Source organism: Lithobates pipiens, unplaced genomic scaffold (genome assembly GCF_037356315.1).
Source record: "Lithobates pipiens isolate NorthernLeopardFrog02 unplaced genomic scaffold, aLitPip1_a1.2 Scaffold_18, whole genome shotgun sequence".
NCBI classification, from domain to species: domain Eukaryota; kingdom Metazoa; phylum Chordata; class Amphibia; order Anura; family Ranidae; genus Lithobates; species Lithobates pipiens.
In genome coordinates this window covers 386,833,543-386,858,093 of record NW_027507758.1, presented here as the reverse complement: position 1 = coordinate 386,858,093, position 24,551 = coordinate 386,833,543, and the positions used below count along the sequence as shown (strand labels likewise).

The 24,551-nt window shown below is 43.4% G+C and overlaps 1 protein-coding gene across 2 annotated transcripts in view; it reads left to right on the top strand.

The window, feature by feature from the left end:
• The window catches only part of ELOVL5 (ELOVL fatty acid elongase 5), a 157,636-nt gene that overhangs the window by 57,340 nt on the left and 75,745 nt on the right, over nt 1-24,551 (top strand). For both annotated transcript variants that reach the window (XM_077487803.1, XM_077487804.1), the window contains exons 2-3: nt 9,770-9,836; nt 19,147-19,334. In XM_077487803.1, the coding sequence (XP_077343929.1) occupies nt 9,779-9,836; nt 19,147-19,334 (246 nt within the window). In that variant the 5' untranslated portion in view covers nt 9,770-9,778. The remainder of the gene's footprint in view (nt 1-9,769; nt 9,837-19,146; nt 19,335-24,551) is intronic.

Sequence of the window (24,551 nt, the reverse complement as noted above, 5' to 3'; positions counted from 1 at the left end):
GCAGGGATCAGGAGTGCGTTGCGCTCAGACTGCAGGGATCAGGAGTGCGTTGCGCTCAGACTGCAGGGATCAGGCGTGTGTTGCGCTCAGGCTGCAGGGATCAGGAGTGCGTTGTGCTCAGGATGCAGGGATCAGGAGTGTGTTGCGCTCAGAATGCAGGGGTCAGGTTTGCTTTGTGCTCAGAACGCAGGGATCAGGAGTGCGTTGTGCTCAGAATTCAGGGGATCAGGAGTGCGTTGCGCTCAGAATGCAGGGATTAGGGTGTGTGCTGCACTCAGAATGCAGGGATCAGGAGTGTGTTGCTCTCAGAATGCAGGGATCAGGGTGTGTGTTGCGCTCAGGATGCAGGGATCAGAAGTGTGTTGCTCTCAGAATGCAGGGTTAAGGAGTGCAATATGCTTAGAATGCAGGGATCAGGAGAGCAACCAGGAAATTGTGGCAGAGCCTGGAAGAGGAGGGAGAGAGAGACCTGGATGGGACAGCTTGGCAGAGCCAGCTTGGAGGAATGACAAGGACTGGCACTTAGAAGGCAGGGGTCAGCGGCACAGGACCTTGTTCATGGTTCACCTGTCACCTGCAGGCAGTCGACAGGTGGACCGCGATTGATGGGTTGTCGATGCCCACACCATATGAAAGAACACATTCCAGACATCCTTTAGGCCTGGTTCACACCTATGCGTTTTTTAGTGCTTCTTGCAGAAACACACTACAGTCCATGTAACATGGTTTCCTATGGAGTACTCCATATTCCCATTGCACACGTTTCTGGAAAATCTCTCAAGGGATTGGGTGCTGCAGCAACAACCAGCTGGGAACTGGGTCACATGCCTGACGAAGGGGTCCTACGTGACTCTGAAACATTGCACTACTCTTTTGATGCGATCATGCATTAAACAATTCACTTGGACGCTTCCTTATTGATCTATGTTGTGCTGGAAAACATTTTCCCTATGGTTTCCTATGGGACACATTCACATGCTTTTTTTCTGCTTTTTTGGTTCAAGAGACCTCAATGGAGAAGCTGCAGAAAAGCATGCAGTGCGATCTTACTGCAATTTGCGTTTTTTAATCTGCCCAACAACAAATTGGCCAAAAAAAAACCCAAAGGCATAAAAGATGCACAACGTGTAAAAGAAGTGTGTGCAAAAATGCAAAAGCACTGCAGAACAGATCAAATCAAACTGTATGGGTGTGAACTACGCCTGAAAGTGATATTAAACGCAAAAACAAACCTTTATTATATTTCAGAATACCAACTCTAAGATGTGATGGCTCCATTTTTTTTTTTTTTGGGCTTTCTTTCTTTTATTTTCACCTGGGGATCCAGCCAGTAAGTCTGTTGTTTTTTCAAAAGCACAAGATCTCCTACAAATGTTACAGTCGTTGTTGAGACAAACCATTTACCACTGACGGGTGCTTACAATGATCAGCTTTTCTGTAAAACCTTTATTCCAAAAGGAAAAAAAACTGTTTGCTATAACTGCTTGTGTAACTGCATTGTGAGCTGGAGTTTAGCTTTAGTTTGTTAGTGTATCTAAATCTGATAGTACATCTATCAGCTCCCCCCCCCCCCAGACTGACAATGCTGCTGTCCAAATGTGCCCCCCTGTGCGCCTTCATCCAGAGTGGAGGCACTCTAATACAGGAGGCGTGTTACTGGCTATATCACTGTGTAAAAACGGAAGGGAAAAACCTAAAAAAATAAATAAAACAGATGCAGCCATCACATCTAATGATTGGTAATCTGCAGTATATTACATTTTTGGCTTTGGGTGTCAACCGCACTATAGTCAGATGATAGCTACAGTGCAGTTGTCCAGTTCGTGCCCACTGCGTCGTGCTTTGTGTGTCTAGGACACAGTTGATCACAGATCGGAGTAAAGGGCCAATCACAGCGCCCCTTTACCATGTAATCAGCTGTGCACAATAACAGCTGATCACGATGTAAACACAAGCCGGTTATTGGCATCCCTTTCCTTGCGCTGACAGCGCGAGGAGAGTCGATAACCAGCTTGTTTGAAAAGGACATCTGTACTGATAATCAGAGCACTGATTATCAGTGCTGCCTATCATTGCCCACCAGTGCTGCCAGTCAGTGCTTCCTCATCAGTGTCCATCAGCACAGCATATCAGCACACATCAGTGAAAGAGAAAAATTACCTGTTAGCAAAATTTTATAACAATGAAAAATGTTTCTTTTTTTGTTTTGTTTTTCAAAATTTCGATCTTTTTTTCATTTATTTAGCAAAAAAAAAAAACGATGGTGGTTAAATCAGTTGCGTGGGCATGCCATTAGGAATGAATAACATCTCCACACATCTGCTAAATAGCAGCGCATTTTGTCTAAGGTCTGGGAATGCATATGATTACACACATTCCCGCACCCACATATATGTGAGCCTAGCTTAACAATTTATAGGTAGTTACAGCAAACTGTTTTTTTGTTCCTTTTGGGATAAACGTTTTACATGAATAAATGAAAGCTGATTTGTTTTGTAAGTGTACTGTCTGCCCTCATGTTGTAAAGAGCTGCGCAAAACTATTGGCACTATATAAATCCTTTATAATAATAATAATCATTATAAGCATCCCTGTCAGTGGTAATGGTTTGTCTCATGCCTCTAACTGCTATATCTGCAGGAGAGCTCATCCTGTTGGAAAACAACAGACATACTGGGTAAAATAAGGTAAGGAAAGTCTATAAAATAAAGCTAAAGCAGAGGACTGGTAAGCTGCAATATAACAAATGTTTGCTTTTGAGTCTGAGACTCCTTTCACACTTGTGCGACTTGGTATCCAACGTGTTAGACTCCAAGTCACATGACATGTGAAATTCAATGTATTTCTATGAGAGCCGTTCCTACTGACACTACAGAAGTCGCTGTGACTTCAGAGAAGATTCCTGCACTACTTTGGTCTGACTTGTGATGCAAGTTTGATCCAGAGAATGTAAAGTCAGATCAAAGCTGCATGTGAAGTCACAAAGCAAGTCGCACAACTTTGTTGTCCCACAAGTGTGAAAGGAACCTAATATTGCTTTGATGGTACTTTTACACTTTGCATATTCGTTGCCTATGTCTTCCCCATATGTTGTTATAGAACTATATTTAAAGCTGAACTCTTAGCAAACAGGTAAAGGTTTAAATGCAGCCAGGGTTAAGGTTTGTCTTTTATTATTATACAGGTCTTATATAGCGCCAACAGTTTGCGCAGCGTTTTACAACATTTTATAACTTTCTATGAGACTTCCTGTTTGCATGACAGAGTGTCACAAGGACAGGACATTATAGAAAATCTCTTCACTGGAGAGCAGAGTGTATTGAGGGACAAATCTGAACCCTTGGCATTCTAAAACTTTAGCTGTTTGCCTTGCTGGGCAGTGAGACAGTGACAGTGTGTAAATCAGAAGACTGGCTGAACAGAACTGGAAATCCTTTGGAAGGTATTCAGCACAAGAGCAATTAGAAGGAACTAGAAGGATTTCAGCCAATAAATCCATTTGTATATGTTGTAAGTAATCATCAGGCAACTAATATTGGCTTACGCTTTGGATAACAGATTATCTGTCTTTGACTCGATACAGATAAAGTATTGAATATTTTAAACATTATGACCTAAGATGTCCTCAGCATAACTTTTTGTTGGGCTGGTATATAAAAAAAAATGAGCAAATGTAAAGCATTTGCCAACAATGAGTGAGCTCTTCTGTATCATTGTGATGAAGTGGGTAAGTGCTCTCCCTTTGATTCCAGCTCTGAAAGCACTCTTTGAACTGCTCTCTTTCCAGCTCATGTCACAGGAGAGTCATTTACACAGAAGGCTATGCTGGAGCTGGTATTGACTTAATCAGCTTGACAAAGAAAATCTGTTCTACAGGATTTCAATTAAAGCCCAACAGCGGGCAAAAAAAAAACAATGTTTTTCCTTGCAGTGTGACTGTGCCCGCACTGCAAGGGTTAGGTGCTCCTTTTGTCTAGAGCAGGGATCTACAAACTTTCTGAACAAAGGGCCAGTTTACTCTCCTTGAGGCTTTAGGTGTGCCAGACTGTGACCAGTGGGATTAGAAAACGCACTGAGAGTAAACAGTGCTCTATTATTTGTTTTAGTGGAGGGAATAGTGCCCTGTTGTTGGCATCAGTGGGAGGAACAGTGCCCCATTGTTGGTATTCAAGATAGAATGGTGCCCCTTCATTGGTGTCACTGAATAGCATGGTGCCCCAAGGGCCGGATAAAGGCAAGCAAAGGGCCACAGTTTGGAGACCACCAGAAAGTAGGAGAAAGCCTTATACTGACTTGATCCTCCGCTCTACTTGCAAACAACTCTCCCCACAATCCAGTGGTGGAATGTTCCTGGAATCCTCACATCCATAGCAGGTCTATGTAGCCTACTGTGAGCTTAATGACGTCAGGACTCCAGACTGCTAGAGTATGGGGGTGCAGAAGCTACAGGGACCGATCTTCTGTGGGGAGGATCAGATAATTATATCTTGCCTTCAGCTCTCCCCTAGACAAAACATGTCCCTTAAACCTTGCAGTGCATGCACAGCCCCAGTGCAAGGGAAAACTTTTTTTTTGCCCAGAGTTTAGCTTAAGGCTGGGTTCACACCGCTGCGGGAGGAGAACCGGATGTGATTCGCACAGCAAATCACATCCGATCTCCGTAGCGCTGCGAGTTCAGCCATAGAGATAGTATGGCTGAACTCGCAGCAGTCCCGCAGCAAACTCGCACGGGACCCTTTTTTGGGTCCGCAACGGAATCGGATCGCATGGGGGTTCACACCATGCGATCCGATTCCTGTGCGAGTCGGCAGATCGCACTGCGATATGCCGACGGATCTGGGGGTGTCATTAACATAACATTGACACCCCCAGCCGTCCGCATAGGGCAGTGTGAACTGCCGGCGGGAGGTATGCGATGCGGGAAAACGCCGCGGATTCGCGGCGTTCCCGCATCGCAGCAATGTGAACCTAGCCTTAGGCGTGCGAGTTTGCTGCGGGACCGCTGCGAGTTCAGCCATACTATCTCTATGGCTGAACTCGCAGCGCTACGGAGATCGGATGTGATTTGCTGTGCGAATCACATCCGGTTCTCCCCCCGCAGCGGTGTGAACCCAGCCTTAAGAAAATCACAGTGTACAGGAAATGCTTGTGTGATCCTTAGGGCTTGTTCACATTTTCGGCAGCCCTTGCTGCCACTCTGAAAAGGAATCTGCAGTGGACTGAATTTTCAGAAGGCAGTTGACAGGCAACTGGAAGAGGATATGTTGCTTTCTCAGCACCTGTTTTAACCATGAAAGGCCCACACCACTACCCTGCACACAGTTGCTGCATAGCCCCATTCACTTGAATGGGTCATGTTCGGCAGCAGTACTGTCCATTAAGTAAATTTCTTTCATTGCCTTCACTGCCTGAGACATGACATTGAATGGTGGACAGTCTTAAGAGTAATAGAATTTTCTCCCCAAATTAAAGAAGGTGTTACATGCAGTGAAAGCAATGAAAAGTTTGTTCAATGGATGAGAAGGAAGGGGGTACCTGTTCGAAACTGTTTCTATTAAATTTTGCCCAGAGACCTAAAGCTAATAGGCCCCTGCACACCAGACACTCAGAGCCAGGAAGAGGACCAGCAGCCCTGCAGTGAAGATTTCTCCAGGATCCTGCTGTCTGCAGGCCTGCAGGACAACACTAAAGCTGTAGGTTGTAAAATCATTTTTAGCTAAACTTCAGCTTTAAAGCCATACAGCTTGGTCAGCCAGATCTTTATGCATTATGCAATGTAGTTAACCCTGCTTGGTATACACTGCTACTCCTCTCCTTGCTGTACAGAGTATTATAGGAGACTGATATAAAGGCTCACTGAGATACTATTTAAAAATAGTACCTATGATGGTCACCCCCCCACGACTGCTGTGTCCACTAGACACAGAAGATTGCGGCTCCTGGTACTCGGGCCCAGTGATCACAATGTTAACAAAGCTGTTATAAATAAATTAATTCATAAGCTGTATCTCCTATGCTATCACATGGTACCTGGGCCAATAACAGTACCTTGCACCATGTGATTAGCTGTAGCCAATCACTAGTGATCATTGCTGTCATGAAGGTAGCCCATTTATGACAGTTGATCTTCATTGTAACAGAAAAGTGTAAAAAAAAAAATAGTAAACAAAATGTATAAAATGTTAAATTTAAAATGTGTTTTTTTTTTTTAACATGCTTTCACTAATCAGTATCCCTGATCACCACCACACCAGTCATATGATAACAACTATACTGCACTGGTGACAGTATATAAAAAAAAAAAGTGACTTTTTTTTTTAATCCAAATTCTTCATTTTCAAAATAATTGTAAAAAAAATAAATGACATCTTCAAAAAACTTGTGATGCCTTACTAAATACCTCAAAGTGTCTACTTTCCAAAAAAAAAAGGGTCGTTTGGGGGTACTTGTACTGTTCTGGCATTTTAACCACTTCAATACAGGGCACTTAAACCTTCCTGCCCAGACCAATTTTGAGCTTTCAGCGCTGTCGCATTTTGAATGACAATTGCGCGGTCATGCTACACTGTACCCAAATGAAATTTTTATCATTTTTTTCCCACAAATAGAGCTTTCTTTTGGTGGTATTTGATCACCTCTACGGTTTTTATTTTTTGCGCTACAAATAAAAAAATACCGAAAATTTAGAAAAAAAAAATGTTTTTTTTTGTTTCAGTTTCAAAACTTTGTAAATAAGTATGTTTTCTCCTTCACTGATGGGCACTGATGGGGCTACACTGATGGGCACTGATAAGGTGGCACTGATGGGCACCAATGTGGCACCAATGAAGTGGCACTGATAGGCGGCACTGATGGGCGACACGGATGGGCGACACGGACGGACACTGATAGGTGGCACAAATTGGCACTGATAGCTGGCACAGATGCGGCACGGATGGGCGGCACGGATGGGCATGGATAGGCGGCACAGGTGGGCATGGATAGGCGGCACAGGTGGGCATAGATAGGTGGCACAGGTGGGCATGGATAGGCGGCACAGGTGGGCACTCATAGGCGGCACAGGTGGGCACTCAGGCGGCACAGGTGGGCACTCAGGCGGCACAGGTGGGCACTCATAGGCGGCACAGGTGGGCACTCATAGGCAGCATCGGTGTTATAGTAATGGATGCCAATCAGTGCCAAACAATAATGCATGCCAATCAGTGATGCCCATTGTGGCCACTGATTGGCATCCATTATGGGCACTGATTGGCACCCATTGTGCTGACTGGCACCCTGGTGGTCTAGGGAGGATTATGGATTTTTATTACCTTTTCCCTGGTGGTCTAGTGGTGTCCCTGGTGGTCCAGTGTGGGCATCCTCGGGGGGGCTGTGCTGATAATCGATCAGCACAGACCCCCCCTGTCAGAGGAGCAGCCGATCGGCTCTCCTCTACTCGCGTCTGACAGACGCGAGTGAGGGAAAGCCGATCACCGGCTCTTCCCATTTACACTGTGATCAGCCGTGATTGGACACGGCTGATCACATGGTAAAGAGTCTCCGTCGTAGACTCTTTACCGAGATCGTAGTTGCCGGGTGTCAGACTGACACCCCGCAACAACGATCGCCGCGATGCGCGCCCCCGGGGGCGCGCAGCGGCTCATAATCCTAATCACGTCATATGACATCCGGTTAGGATTATGAAACCACTTTGCTGCCGTCAATTTGTAATAGGGCGGGCGGCAAGTGGTTAAGGGCCTCAAGAAATTAGATAAGCCCTCAGCACATCAGAATCAATCAATTTTTAAATATATATACCATAATTTGTAGAGACAATAACTAGACTAAATAATATACACTTATTGGGATTTTTTTTTCTTTTTACCAAAGACCTGTAGCAGAATACATTTTGGCCTAAATTTATGAAGATTTTTTTATTATTATAATTTTTTTTTCATTTATATTGCAAAAAGTAAAAACCCAGTGGGGATCAAATACCACCAAAAGAAAGCTCTGTTTGTGTGAAAAATTATATAGATTACATTTGGGTAATCTGAGCAATTGCCAGTTAAATGAGAAGTATGGGGTTGTTTTTTATTTTATAATCATACTTGCCTAGATGGATGCAGCATTGGTCCCCCACTGGCTCTAAGACTGAGAGCCGACTGATCACTGCTGATTACTCTGTTCTCACAGCTCCCCTAGCAGAAAGCTGCTGACTATCAGTCAGCATCTCTATGCTCTGCCCCCCCCCCCTCACTGGAGTCTCTCGGGGGTTTGCTGAGAGGCTAACACGGGTGCTGGTCCAGGCATGTGGGCAGATCCCGACTTCACTGTCACAATCTTTCCTGAGCCTGGACCGACATCGGACTTCAGCCTGCTGAAATGGGTCACAGGAGTTCAGAACAAACTGCTCTCATGTGATCACAGGAGAAGTACAGCCAAACGAGCTTTGGTTGTGCTTCTCTTTTAGGCCCCTTTCACACTTGTATGACTTGTCCTATGATTTGGGACTGCAAAGGCACATGACAAGTCATTCCCCATGATTTCCAATGACTACCATTCATATTTGTATGACTTCAAGTCGTGTCGACTTCAAAGTAGTCCCTGCACTACTTTGGTGACTTTGATCCTACTTCAGCCAATTGAATATCATTGAAGTCGGATCAAAGTTGGATCGCTGTATTAATTGCTGCAACGTTGGAATGCGACTTGTGCTCTGATGATCCTGAAGAGGACCTCCAAATAAAAAAAACAAAGAAAAACAAAGCACCTTGTCCCCATGTTGATGAGGACAAGGGCTTTTTCCTGACAACCCTGGCCATTGGGTGTCAGGGTTTGCGGGGGGAGCTTATTGGAATCTGGAAGCCCCCTTTAACAAGGAGGCCCCCCAACCTATGTGAATGAGTATGGGGTACATTGTACCCCTACCCATTCACCTAAAAAATAAAATAAAAGTGTCAAAAGGGCCCCTCTGCCCCAAAGCACCCACCCCCCCATGTTGAATACATGCGGCCTGGTATGGTTCAGGAGGAAGGGGCCCTCGCTCGTCCCCTGACCTGCCTAGGCTGTGTGCTCGGATAAGGGTCTGGTATGGATTTTGGGGGGGACCCCCACTCAGTGTTTTCGGCATGGGGGTTCTCCTTAAAATCCACGCCAGACCATAGGGCCTGGTATGCTCTTCGAGGGGGAACCCATGGGGCTTTTTTTTTTTTTACATTGTGTGTGGAGTTCCCTCTAAAGATTCATGCCAGACAGTGCCTGGTATTGTCAGGGGTTAAAGTCGGATACCTGTTTATTGATGTCGGACTTCAAGTCACAGGGCAAAGTCGGATCCACAGTCATATGACTGTCTTGTCAAAATCGTGGTCGCAAAATTTTAAGGACGCACAAGCGTGAAAGTGGCCTAAATGACTACATAACTAGGTGTAATGGGAGTATTTTATATCGGTCTGCACTTCTGCTTACAATAGACTCCTAGTTTTGTAAGGTTGTGCCATCGATTTCACAAGCTATTAAAGTGTACACTGGTATTAGCAAAGGTTTCAACTGACTTCATGTGTGAGCTGTCTTCCTCCAGCTATGCTTGTGTCAACAAAATTGCTTAAAACAGCACTTTTTTGATAACGAGGCATTCTCAGTATGTCATTTGATAAATACCCCCAATTTAGTAAATAAATTGATGAAATCAGCTATTCAAGTATATCTTTATCTTTGAAGTTGAGTCTGCAGTTATATTCTTTTTTTTGCACTGATTTCAACATTTCTTTTTTTTTCTTCGAATTTTTAGATTGCAATCATGGAGACCTTGGACAAAGCTGTAAATGGATATATAGATAATTTACTGGGACCAAGAGGTGAGAAGTGTACATATTTAAATATTTCACGTGTAATCACATTAGATGTGTGTTTTCCACTAAAGCTTTATAGATTAGCTGAAACCAAATACAAGAATGTCATTATTTCAGTTTATCACTCCTTAGATGTGGTGTGCTTAGGTGGTGCAGTAATTTAGATAGAGCCCGTCTCATCTCCTAGCTGGAGGACGTCCAGCATCATCCAGCGCTTTCCTCTCTGGCCCCACTGTTCCTGACCCACCCCCTATATGGATTGTATCTCAGTTCTGCCAGTCATGGAGGTTCAGCATAGAGAATCACAGATACCCAGTGATGACATCACATGGTGAAGATGAAGGTATTTAATGAAAACAGGGTTTATTAAAAATGCTGACACAGGAGCCAGCGATGTCACCGCTGTCCCCTCTTCCACAGAGCATACATCTTCTTTCCAGGTATTGTGGCTCCGGCGCTATGATTGGCCTGATGCATTTGATCCATTGAAATCCATGGAACCAAACACCAGAAAAAACCTTTCTATAAAATGCAAAGATGTTAACATGACCCATAGGAAACCATGTTAAATGGACTGTAGTGTGTTTCTGCAAAACTGAAAATTCACTAAAAAATGCATAGATGTAAACCAGGCCTAAAGCAACATTAAACCCAAAACCCCAAAAATGTAGTATTTTGCAGCTTACTAATTATTAGATGTGGTGGCTGCATTATTTTGCCTTTTTTAGGCTTTTTCCCCTGTGTTGTCACCCGGTGATCTGGCCAGTAACACACCTCCTGTATTAGTGAGACACAACTCTGGAGAAATGGGCATGGGCGGCACAGCAGACCGCAGCATTGTGAATCTTGGATGGGAGGGGGAGTGTTGTATCAGATAGTATAACTAGTGTACTAGATGTACTAGCAGAAGTAAGTACACTAAAAAATGTCAAATTGTTCATTGGAAGTGCCCCACTAGTGTTAAATGATTTGTCTCATCTCTGTAACTGATACATTCTGCTGAAGAGCTGGTTCTGTTGAAAAACAACACACTTAATAGCTGGATCATCAGAGGAAAATAGAAAAAACAAAACAAATGCAGCCATCATATCTAAGAATTGGTAAGCTGCAATAGAATACACGTTTGCCTTTGGGTTTAATACTGCTTTAATACAAAGTACTCCTTAGCTTTAGATTAGTTTATGTTGGCTGTTGTGAATCAGCATATCATCTGCAGTTTTGATTTGTGGAACTGTTTATTGCATTTTGTTTTAGGAAATAATGTGACATTTCAAATCTTGTTCACGTCGTATTAATATTTAAAGTGATCGTTCACCTTAACCACAAAACTACCTATGCAGATAATAGACATCTATAGCTATAAACAAACTGTGCAGCTCTGACTAAAGTTGAATAATGCCCTTGCTATAGGTGTAGGCCAATTATATACCTTATGAAGCTTGACTGGAATACTCCCAGGACATTGCTAAGTACTCCCAGGTTGTTTCTAAATGAGGCCTAGTCATCATTGCTCACCTCTACATCACAGGAGTGAGCTCTCAAATTCTGAGCTCAGAGCTACTGTATCGGGGGAGAAAGAGTATGTAAGGGGGTTTGAATCAGAGAAAGAGCTTGCTCGTGTGATGGTGGAGGTGAGCAGTGACAACTAGGCCTCACTTAGCAACAGGGAGTACTCCAGTCAGGCTTCATAAGGTATGCAAATGGACTACACCTATAGCAAGAGTTTTATTCATTTTTAGTCTGAGCTGCACAGTTTGTTTTAATCTACAGACATGCTGCATAGGCAGGCTTTTTGTAAAGGTGAACTATCATTTGAAGCATCCACCCATGTGAGTTGCATGTTTTGCCTGCATGTTCCATGCATCCATGTTCCATGTCAACTGGGATGTGGCCACAGCATGGACACTGTACAGCTGCTGCTCCCAATTTGACATCCATGTGTGTCTCCCTGAACTCACACTGACTATATTCAGGGACATTCACATTGGCTGTGTCCATGCAGCCACTGCATCCCAATTGATATGAATAGGACTACCTGTATGTGGATGTACAGAACACCTGTCCATGCCATGCAGGCAAAACACAGCCCTTACATGGGTGTACGCTTGGATATGCCCATGTGAACGAGGCCCTAGCAGCAATAAAGAGTTGATAAATGATATCATAATGATGCTTGAATTTTATGAATATTTTTTAGATTGGGTGGCTACCTTTGTTGTATTGGTAGGCATTGGTTGTTATTGCCAGAACTATCTTCTAATTATAAATGAAAATAGGGCAAGTCTAGTAATGTCATGAATGTTCTCAATATGCAGGTAATGACATCCACAGAAATGTAGATCAGATTGCAGCTGGCTTTTAGCATGTATTCTTGGTCACACAGTTTATGTGCCTTCTCTGCATAATCACAAAAACTGCTAAATGATAGGAAGAGTTCTCATAGTGTGCTGATAACAAGTATGTCCCCAGGAGTTCAAGAGACGATCATGCTTTCCACATAGAAACATCTGCTTGAACTTCAACAGACCCCTGTGCTTTTTCTTCCCTCAGTCTGCTGCTATGCAGAACTTTGATTCATTGGCCTACTACTGCGATTGTAGAGCAATCGTGCTGGCAAATATTATTTTTCAAATAGCATTGCCTTTTTCCTTTGTTCTGTTCTGCTGGTTGCTGGGAAAATGAAGATCCATGAGCAAAGACCAAGCACGGGTGGCTTAGCACCAGCAGTGCATAGTATGTGGGATGCTGTCCAACATTTGATCATTTTCTTTACTTGATAGAACAATCTGTTTATATAAGTATCAGCAAGCTTAGAGCAGTGTTTTTCAACCTCCTTTAGTCAAGGGACCCCTCGGAATTGCACACAATCCTGGGGCATACCAGTCTGAGGGTATCTTCACACCAGGAGTTGCATCTGAGCGCACATTTTTTGCACGTTCCCACGCGTTGCATTTTTTAATGAGCTGCACTATGTGTGCGAAACACGCAAAAGGGTGCCAACATGATTTTTAAAATTGTGCAACACGAAAACACATGGCACTACAGTACCATGCGTTTTAGTAGGCATAAGCGTTCATGCATTTGCTAGATATGTAGGGGGTGCCATTAAATTGAATGGCACACACACGCATCTGCATAAGGCAGCATATATTTGTGCCGTATGGGAAAACATGCGATTTTACACGTGTTACTGCACAGCGCCTGGTGTGAATAAGCCTTGAAATGTACTCTTTGGGTTCAGTGACCCGTAGGTTCTAATCCCTCTCTCAGCAAAAACCCTTGCAAATCCCTCCTCCAAACACAGCCCCCCCCCAAATCCCCTTCTTACCAACCCCCGCCCCCCCAAAAGCCAGGAGGGGGTGTGAGTTGTGTCCTCTATAACCCCCAACCTCCCCCCAGCTTCTCTCCTTCCTGTACATTCACGTCTGAGCAATCCTCTGGTAACCCCTGTGCTACAGGAGGAAGAGAGCACTCTTCACTATTGTGTACAGAGGAGGCAGAATGCTCAGCCCATATCTTTCCCAATTTCTGCTCCTCTCTGTATTCCGTGCAGGCACAGCTCTCTGCCACCTGTATACAGGAGTTAACAGTACTCTCGCTCCTGTAGTACTGGAGCAAACAAAGGATTGCTCAGATCGAGCTGTTGCTGCGGCACCCCTGATTACTCCTCGCGTTTGGCTTAGAGTGGTGTGTTATGTTAGATGCATCCAAATAAAATCCCTAAGGCTCCATTCACACTTGAGAGTTAAGATTCAACAAACAAAATCCTGTGTAATTTAATTGTGGCCATTCACATATGAGTGCCCAGGTACCTGTAACTTGACGCCTGGCATTCGATAAGATACAAGAACTACCTTTGAGACAGATTTGAGCTTCTTTGGCCTCATAGACTTCAGTGAGAATGCCTGTAAACACTCAAATCAAGCATTTTCTTTAGTTGTATTCAGGCTCTTTTCAGACCTGCAAGTGGACTTGTCCTCCTAGTGCTTTAAATGTGAAATTGGCTAAAAAAAATAAATATCTGAAGCTTGAATACACTTGAAATACACTTCTAAAATGCTCATATACATGCGCAAAATGCTCAGGTAAAAGCACTTAAAAATTGTCCTGCTCAGATGTAAATGCATCCTTAGTCCTATAAGTAGAAATCTGTCTTCGTCTTGAATATAATGACTTTGAAAGCAGGGGCGGATCCTGAGGGGGGACAACGGGGCAATTGCCCCAAGCCCCCCCCCCCCCCCCCCGAAGAATTCGGGCGAGTGGGCGAGCTGCTCCGCAGGTGAGAGAATGGGCGGCTCCGCAGGCGGGCCAGGCTGTCGGCGGGCCGTTGCTGAGCGTGCGGGAGGTTCGGCACGGGGGGAGTGCGGGCAAACAGCTGGGCAGCTTGATGGGTGGGTGGACAGCTGGCCAATCAGGGAGCTGGCAGGCATGGGGAGCAGAGAGATGACATCATCTCTCACCGCCCGGCGCCCGCCCTGCATCCCTGCAGCGCAGTTCCACCCTCACCCTCATCTCTTTACTGCCTGACTGATAATCTGCTGCCTGACTCTCGGACGCAGCAAGAGACCACCTAGGCAGGAAAGTGACACAGAAAGAGTCGATCCACAATGTGTGGCTGGTGACGTGCCAAGTGGCAATCTGCAAAGTGTGGCAGGTGACATTACAATACACAACTTGTGGATTGGTGACATGGCAAGTGACAATCCGCAAAGTATGGCAGGGGACGTGGCAAGCGACAATCCTCAACATGGGGCAAGTGATGTGGCAAGTGACCATTCACAACCTGTGGCAGGTGACGTGGCAAGTGACCATCCGCAATGTGTGGCAGGTAACGTGGCAAGTGACAATCTGCATCTGGTGACAGGCGACGTGGCAAGTCACAATCTGCATCTGGTGATAGGCCTTTAGTCTGATGATTTGCTGAAATTACCAGTTAGCCAATGCACCCTGTGGCTCAGAATTCTTCACTCAAGTTCTTATCAAAGCTATTCAGCTGTGACCAGGGCATCCAAAATGTCTTTTGGGTGTTCCTTTTATTTTTCAAGTGTATGACCAGATCTCACACCCGGAGAGGTTCAGCCTCACTTGTATACTTTCAAATCTCACAGGAATTATTCCAGAATGACCCTACAAATTCAGTCTTTTACAACCAGGTTTTCCATCCCACATTTTTCAAGGCAGATAACGATGGAACAGGAGGGACTGTTTGTTTCTTGTGTCTAGTAAGATTATTGATAAGTTAGGTCTGATAATATAGACAGTATGCAGTGACAATTTGGCATACATTGACAAAAAAAGCACCCAGAGGAGCCTGCTGTCTTACGTTATATTAGGAAACACAGGGGTGCCCACCTTTCTGTGTTCCTTTGGTCTCTCTGTTGTGTTGTTGTGCATATTGCTTGGTAAAATAAAGGTCCCTTGTGACATAATGGCATTTAGTATATTATTCAATGAGCCAAGATGGCTGCATTTAGATTTACAGGTGATTTGTGAAATTGGGTCTTCCAATAATCGGTAAATTTGCTAATTAGATTAGATCAGAGGCAGATACAGTTTTTGAGGCTTAAGCCTGGTACACACGGGCAGTTTTTTTTTATTCTTTCAACCCTGCAGACTGAATGAAAAAAAAATCTTGCAAACCATGCAATGTTAGAGCAGTGATCTCCCCACTGAGCTATTGTGTTTTGACAAGGGAGCTGCCCCGCCGCCAAAACACACCAGTCAACGCTCAGCCATTGGCTGCGAGTGCTGATTGGATGTCTATCGGTAGCTGTTTTTCCAGCATGCCCATTCGACAGAGGCCGGACCGCCTGATATTCAGCCCCTGTGTATCTGCCATTAAGAGCCTCTTCAATGTAGAAGTTCCCCTTTACCAAAAAACACACTATGCCCATATGGGTATAGCAGCAATGTGTGCTAAACCTGCCTACCAGTCAGGGCTCCCTTTTAATTAAAACAATGTATACCAGAACTGCACTAAAACAGCCTTATTAAAATCTTCTACAGCCTGTGATGGCTTTATCCTGTGTTATTGTAGTAACAGAGCAGCTGTTGGGACCATTACTCCCTAGTGCCATGGGAGGGAGCGTTGTCCTGTTCTTTCAGGCCACAGTATATCACCTCTCCTGATGCCTAAGATGACAGTGGCTGTGACATGAAGGCTTCTTTTAAAGGAGAAGTAAGGCTTCAAAGCTCTTTTGGCCCTAGTTCTCCTGTGGGTTACAGTTGTGCACTTAGATCTGCTCTCCTGTAACCTGTTTTCACACAACAGCGGCTAAAGTCCACTGTCAGCTGGCGTCACTCAGCCAGTCCAGAATCTGGACTAATGCCAACTTTAATGTGGGGATCCACCCAGATCCCTTGGCTGGCAGCATGCTGCTGAGAGCCTGAGCAGGCCGCTCCTGCCCCCTGTACAGCCCAGAGCTCCAGTGACTGCTTGGGGGAGAACAGAGAGCCGTTGACTGACAGTCACGGCTCTCTGCTCAGAGCGGAGGGGGAGAACTGAGCAATCAGTGATGTTTGATCACTTGGTTCTCAGTCATAGAGGGGGTGGGGGACAGATGAAGCATCTAACCAATGCTGCATTCAGCTAGGTAAGTATAATTGTTTTTTTTTTTTCGATTCCCGAACTTCTCTTTTTAATGCAATTTTGGCCTACGTTATATTCATTGAGAAGAAAGGGAGCCCTGGCTGGAAAGAAGGTTTAGCATACTATGCTGCTATACCTAAACAGTGTGCTTTTGGTAAAGATACACTTACCCTTTAAAGGAAACTTATCTTGAAAGAAATACAGAGGCTGTCATTGAGCTCCTTCTGAAAATGCAAATTTCCTGGAGTACATGCTGATTTCTGACTCTTTCCAAGCATGTAGCAAGAACATGTAAGCATGTTTGTTTTGGATCAGTGACTTAGAAGTCATTGGATCAACATGACAGTCAGCAACTAGCATTTTCAGAGAAATAGCCAGTATTGGTTTCCAGTTTCTTTCCAGGGATTATTGTTTGAATGTGTTCACAGAGAATTGGGCTGAGATTGATAAATGGCAGAATTCTGCAAATGACTTAGACAATCGCATCATACATAGTCAAATAGGTATGTTTTATTATTCTATCATTATTCCTTTTTGTACACCGGAAACCCAAACAAAGATTTGCATGTATGCACTGCCAAGAGCTGAGCTAATGTCTGGACCTGGTGACTTTAGGATGTCTCTTGGACTTTCCTCAAGTCATAAAATCATTTACTGGTCATTTAAAAAAAGAATAATTACAAAGGTTGTGGGTAAAAGGGTGCCTCGCTTTTGTCACATATTTCCAGTTTGTAAATACATATATTTTGTCTTACATTAGACTTTTATACCTATTCCTAAGGCCCCTTTCACACTGGAGCGGTGCGGGTGTCAGTGGTAAAGCGGCGCTATTTTTAGCGCTGTTTTAGCTGTGCTATGTGGCCGCTAAAACCCCCGCTAGCGGCGGAAAAAGGGTTAAAAGCGCCGCTGCAGCACGTTTTTTCGGCGGTATTGCTGGGCTGCCCCATTAATTTCAATGGGTAGGAGCGCTCCTTCACTGCTCCAAAGATGCTTCTAGCAGGACTTTTTTTACCGTCCTGCTAGCGCACCACTCCAGTGTGAAAGTCCTCTGGCTTTCAGACTGGAGTGAAAGGAGCTGCTTTTTTCAGGCGCTATTTTTAGTGCTTTAGCGCCTGAAAAACGCCTCAGTGTGAAAGGGGCCTAAGTGAACTTTTTTTTAAATGTTTTTGTGCTGCTGTAGCACCTTTTTAGCTTTGGGATTCTTGGGTCCTGGACAATGGATGAACCTCTATGTGAAGTTTTCACTACCCACGTGAAGGGTATTTTTTTCCCCCCCAGAATTGGACTTGAAACTTGTGAAATGATATGTAGGCTACCATTGCTGATCTCCTACAGCTAGTTGCCTCACTGTTGTGCTGATCCTCTGGACATCAGAGACTACCATGCTACTAGCATGTTCAGGAGTGGGTGAGCAATGCCAGCCCATGTATACCCAAGGCAATCTTCATCTCCAGTTTGGGAATATCATACAGAGATCTTAATTGGATTGCTGGCTGTCCCTTTTTCCCAAGTCTGTCTGCGATTACCTAAAAAGAGGGAAGTAACTGAGACAGACAGTCCACACAAGAACTTTAGTTGTCAGCCTACTGCTGAGTTCACAAAAAAATGGTGTGCATAGGTACCTAGGAGAATTCATGCAGTTTTAAAGGCAAAGGGTAGCCAAACCAAATAATGATTTTATTTAGGATTTTTTTTGTTAATGCATTTTGAGGGTTGTTAATTGACAAATAGAAACTATTCAATACTTTACAGCATTTTTCACACTACAAATTGTACTACAATGTACTACAATTTTGCACAGTACTATTTTTTTTTCTCTTTTTTTATATATATACTGTTTTTCCAGATATTTTCTGGCAGGTCACGTGACACACAGGATCCTCTTCCTTTTCTGCAGTATTGGGCAGTCCTCAGTGATGCAGAAAATTTTGCACTGCATCATTGTACTGTGAGATGTCATAGTGGTGCCCCCCCCCCTAACGGGGCAGGTCCATGACACTTGGTACTCACAGGGAATGGGTTGAATGATGCTGTATGTCATTTAACTCAGAGTGCCACTAACAACTGAGGCAGTGAGTGTGTGAGGAAGAGTGCCAGAGAAATGGTATTTTGTAGCTTTATTGTTTATTTTCACTGGAGCATGGCTACTAAAATTTAAAATTAAATGCACATGTGCAAAAAAAACATGTTTCTAGCCATGTGTTTTTTTTTTATTATTATTTTTTTTTTTTTTTACAGCTCTAACCACAAGTTCATTGTTATGTATGGGGTAATACACACACACAATGATCAGTAACAAAAAAATGTAATGCTTAAGTGCAGTAATTTTCATGCATTTCTGTATACACAAATATATATGAGCGTATACACATAAATTGCAACAACGGCAGCTAGAAGAGAATGCAGAAGAATTTTACTTGTATAAACACATAAGCACCATTATGCGCATGCACACACTTGGATACTCTGGATCTTCCTGCCAGCAAGGTCCTGCATATAAACATCAGTATATTATTAGATCTGAGGCCTATAGTCTATCAACTGACAAGATCAGTTATTAAGAACTGAAAAGTTAACATTATTTTGTTTGTTGGCTTACTGGAACCTTGATATTTGTTGCATACTTGGTTTGTTTGATTTGGAGTACTCAAAGAACCTATTCTACCATGTTTGAAAATCCTATTTTATGGTGCTTTTTTTAATTTGGTGTTTCTGATTATGTTTCAGATCCGCGGGTGAAAGGATGGTTCATGTTGGATAACTATGTTCCCAGCTTTATTTGCACTGTCCTGTATTTATTTATAGTATGGATAGGACCAAAGTACATGCAAAACAGGCAGCCCATTTCATGTAGAGGAATTTTACTGGTGTATAACCTTGGACTGACTCTGCTCTCCCTGTATATGTTTTATGAGGTAAGATTTTTAAACATATATAACTACTGGACAACAATTACTGTGAATTTTATGCTAATTAATGTCATTGAAGTAGACCTTTACTCAAATATCAGTCTTACAAAGATGGAATAAAGAGTAATAAAAGGGCTGAAAAGGGGATTCTTCGTGCATATACGCATTATCAAAACCAACACAAGTAGGTCTCTTTCTGGCTGGGTTCACATTAATGCAATGCCAGTACATCACATGTGATTCCCACTGCATTGCTGTGCACATCACATGTGATGTCTGTGTAATGCAAATTCAGACATACAGATTGTATGAGCTCTACTCCAACACTTGGATCTGTTTGAATATGTTTATATTCTCTGATGAAGGAGGCCAGGTCTTTCTTTGGGTGTCCACATCATTGCCTGCATAACGTAGACACTTCCTATTGGGTGTCCAGCAGTGAGGTCCTCTCAGGAGCCAGAAGAGAAATCTTAGTGGTGACATCAGTGTGATGGGATGATCAGGCATTTTATATCTGGCAGAATCCCTGTCATATGGAGTCCATCTGATGTTGAAGGAGCGGATTTGTAATAAGCGCAAGTGACCGCTATATTAAGAGGCAGTGGGTGTGTGTACCTGCTGGTGGAGGATCACAATATTTCTTAGTCACTACTTGGATATCACATCATCTGGACTCCTCTTATTATGAACTTTCTTTTAAACACCTCCCATTAATTAGCTGTGCACCTTTTTGTATTTACATACAGTTTGTATGGCTGAAATCGCCTCGCATTCGCACCAAAATGGCACAGGACCCTTTCTTCCGTCCACTCTGAAATCCATCCGATTCCACAGTTTGCACTGCGTTCTGCAAACTGATTTAACTTTTGTTTGACACCTGCAGCGGTTTACAGAGAACAGTTTCAACTGCCTGCGAGTCAAATGCGATGCGGGAACGTGCTGTTTCCCATATTGCACCAGTGTGAACCGAGACTCTCACAGTTGGACCGATCAGGTCCTCTTGTCAGTTTTTTAGGTGGGACCCGATTGCACCTTTTTTGTCCTCTATAGAACGGCCAGAGTCAACAGACATGTGTCTGTTGACACCTGCAAAAAGCAGACGGTTGGGGCATCCGTTCTCCATCCATCTGATGTATCGGTTTGGATGACAATTGGATGGAAATTGACAGGCGGTCTGTTTCCATCCAATCACATGTAAAGGACAGTGGGCTATGTCCGTGTCCACTCTGCATAAGCAGAGCGGACACGGACCTGTCCAGTGGGTATCAGTGGACAGATTCCCTGCAGAACAGGTGGAGTTTATCCATCTGAAAGGGGCTTTATTGCCTTGTTTACTAATTTGAGAGAGACTGGGGTTGATTTACTGAAACGAGTGTGCAATATCTGGTGCAGCTATGCATGGTAACCAATCAGCTTCCATGTTTTCATCAAAGCTTCATTGAACAAGTTGAAGTTAGAAGCTGATTAGCCACCATGCACAGCTACACCAGATTTTGCACTCTCCAGTTTTAGCAAATCAACCCCAATATGTAGTCTTTTTAGAAAACCTTTTGATTACATAACTCATAGAGCTTTTATCTGCAGTCAAAGCCTACACAGTCCATAGACACTAAGTTATATTCTTTGCAATGACTGCAGCATAAACATGGAAGTTGGTTTCGGCCAGGTTTCTGCACTGATGGTCCTAGCTCAGGAGATCAATGTGATTGAGGAAAATGCATTTTGGACAGTCCTCTTCATTAAAATGGAATGACCTATGACTTCTGCCAAGATTGTTTACTGCCCATAGAGGTACAGTACTACTGTTTCCAACTCCAACAATCATTTTCCAGACTAGGCATCATTCATCATGTAAATTTACATTTTGCCCTGTGGCTGTTCTTCCTCTGTGGACAGTAGTCCTTTAATGTGTCTCACACCTCTGCTTAAGGGTATTGATTCTGTGGCTCTTGTTTAACCGGTTCCCGACCAGCGCACGACGATGTACGTCGACAGAATGGCACGGGCAGGCATATTGGCGTACAGGTACGTCCAATCTTTAATGCCGCCCTGCCATTGGGAGCGCGCCGCCGGCGGCTCGGTCCCGCGCTGGTCGGGACCCCCGTGAGTCCAGTCGCGGGACCCGCGGACTCGATCGCCGCGGGCATCCCCGCGATCGTCTCACGGGACGGCTGAATGGAGGAAATGCCGTGTAAACAGCATTTCTCCATTCTGCCTAGCAACTAGTGACGCTGATCTCTGCTCCATGTGATTGGAGCAGAGATCAGTGTTCACTAAATGAAAGTCCAGCCCCCAACAGTTAGTAACACACCCCTAGGAACACTTAACCCCTACACTGCCACCCACTGGTTAACCCCTTCACTGCCAGTGTCATTTACACAGGAATCACTGCATTTATATAACAGTGATTACTGTATAAATGACAATGGTCCCAAAAATGTGTCAAAAATGTCCGATGGGTCCCCCACAATGTCGCAGTCACAATAAAAATCGCTGATCGCTGCCATTACTAGTTAAAAAAATAATAATAAAAAATTATTAATAAAAATGCTATAAAACTATCCCTATTTTGTAAACGCTATAACTTTTGCGCAAACCAATCAATAATCGCTTATTGCGATTTTTTTTTAACCAAAAATATGTAGAAGAATATGTATCGGCCTAAACTGAGGGAAAAAAATGTTTTTTTATATATTTTTGGGGGATATTTATTATAACAAAAAGTAAAAAATAATGTGTTTTTTTCAAAATTGTCGCTCTATTTTTGTTTATAGCGCAAAAAATAAAAACCGCAGGGGTGATCAAATACCACCAAAAGAAAGCTCTATTTGTGGAAAAAAAAGGACGTCAATTTATTTTGGGAGCCACGTCGCACGACCGCGCAATTGTCAGTTAAAGCGTCGGAGTGCAGAATCGCAAAAAGTGATCTGGTCTTTGACCAGCAAAATGGTCCGGTCTGTAAGTGGTTAAAGTCACATTCAATACTTTGGACCCATCTTGTCTGGCATTCTTCAGCTCTCATTGTGACTTTTAAAAGAGGGTGTAGCCTGAATATTGCCAACTATTTCAGTGTATCTCAAGGCAGCTGTAATAATGAGATAAACTTGTAATTGCTGTCTGAAGATGGCTGCTGAACTCCTGTACTGGTCTATCTTTGCTTTGATTCTATATCTCCATAGACTGCAAGCGTTGCTAATTAGAAGCACCTCATCCATTTTTTTGGAATGCTCAGCCTACGTCAGGCTTTCTCAACCTTTTAACCCTAGAGGAACCCCAAAAATAATTTTCATGTCTCGAGGAACCCTTACTAAAACCAAATCATCAGGGCTCAATAGGAACAATGCTCCTTATATTAGTGGTCAATAGGAAGAATGTCCCCCTTAAAGTGGTGTTTAGAATGCCACCCTCAAAGACAGCTAAAAAGATATTTGGTGTCATGCCGCTGGCTTTGCTAAGTGGTGCTGAACCTTGAACTCTGTAGGCATCATCAAATAGGTGGTTTATCAGCCTACGTTATAACCTCTGGCCTGTGTATCAGGGCAATTACGTTCTATATCACACTACATAAAATCCCTACAATTTTCCTTTATGCTTAGCACACTTAGCCTTGTCATCTCGCACCTGAAGTCACACTGACATGCGGCTTTGAAATGCGATTTCAAGTGAATTCACACCATTTTAAAGCTGCATCCAGTGTGAACCTAGACTAAAACTACTGCATTGGGGTGAATTGACAGTGTTTTTGATGTATATACAAGACAGTTGTGTGTGCATTTATTGACTGAGGTGGCTACATAGTACACACATGTTTTTTGTTGCCAGTGGACTGACCAGTAAGCGATTGAGCATAGATTGAATTTTATTGCCTTAGCAAGTGGTTATTATACCTTTTTTTTGTTCCTTTGTGCTTTAGTGAAGCTTTTCACACTATTTTACTTTCATAGGGACACTTGTTGAAATTAAACCATTCCTCCAAGTGCCAGCAGAATGCATGCACTCCAGACAAACAAATATACATGTGGAATTTGTGATTTGGAAACACAGTGTTCTTTGTTGCCAGAATACTGAGGACCACGTTACTTAATCTCTTTAGCTGTACAGTGTGTGCTCTTTTATCTACGTCAAAAAGATATCACACCGTTTTACATTTAGCTGTAGAAAAAGCTCTGTGCTTGCAGAGTACAACAGATCTGAAACATGCTTGTATGTTCTAGGCTGTCTTTACATTTGTGTAGGAGTCCTTGTATTGTGATGAGCTAGTCTGGATTATGTCATTTTCCATTGCCAGATAAATGGCATAACACTAGTAGGTTTGTTTAAATTGAATCCATCAAAACAGGAATTATATGGAAACTGCTGATGTGGTTTTCTTTTAAAATGTGCATGAACCTTGGTTGTCATGTTTGTTCATTCTTTGCTGCTTAGTCACTTACCTGGAACAAGTGTTTGTATGTCTGGAGTTTAACACTTGAATTACAGGCACTTGTTTCAATCGAGTATGTTATCAAGTAGTGAAGGAATAAAAAGGATAACAGCCAGCTTGAACCTTCAAAAACATTTCTGCAGTGGCAGCTCCCATTTTCTATCCTGCCATACTGCTTTTAATAAAGCAGTACAAAAGAAAGCTGTTTTATAAATGTTAATTTACTATTGGTTTATGTTGTGAGATGATTTCTGGTTGGTAGTCGGTGTTATTGCACTGGGGACTGCACTCCTAGCTCCTAAACATATAACAATCAGATTTCAATAGTTGAATCCAATTTATATTGTCATCTTTTCATATCCGATTTTATACAAGCATCATTTTACTTGCATTTCTGATGTTTTAAGATTAAAGTGCTTGTAAAGTCTCATTTTATTTATCTATAAAAATAACAAACCTGTTATACTTATCTGCTCTGTACAGTGGATCTGCAAAGAGCAGCCCAGATCCTTCTTGTCTCGGGTCCCTCTTCAGGGCTACTGGCCCCTCCCTCCTGTTGAGTGCCCACAGAGCAAACAGCTTGCTTTGGGGGCACCTGAGCTGAACTGCAGCCCCGCCCCCCTCTTCTTATTGGCTAACTGACTGACAGCAACAGGAGCCAGTGGCGCCACTGCTGTGTCTCAGCCAATCAGGAGGGAGAGTCTCAGATGGCCGAAACACTCGTGGATATCGCTGGACAGAGATGGGGCTCAGGTACGTATTATGGTGGCTGCTGCATAAAGAAGGCTTTTTATCTTAAT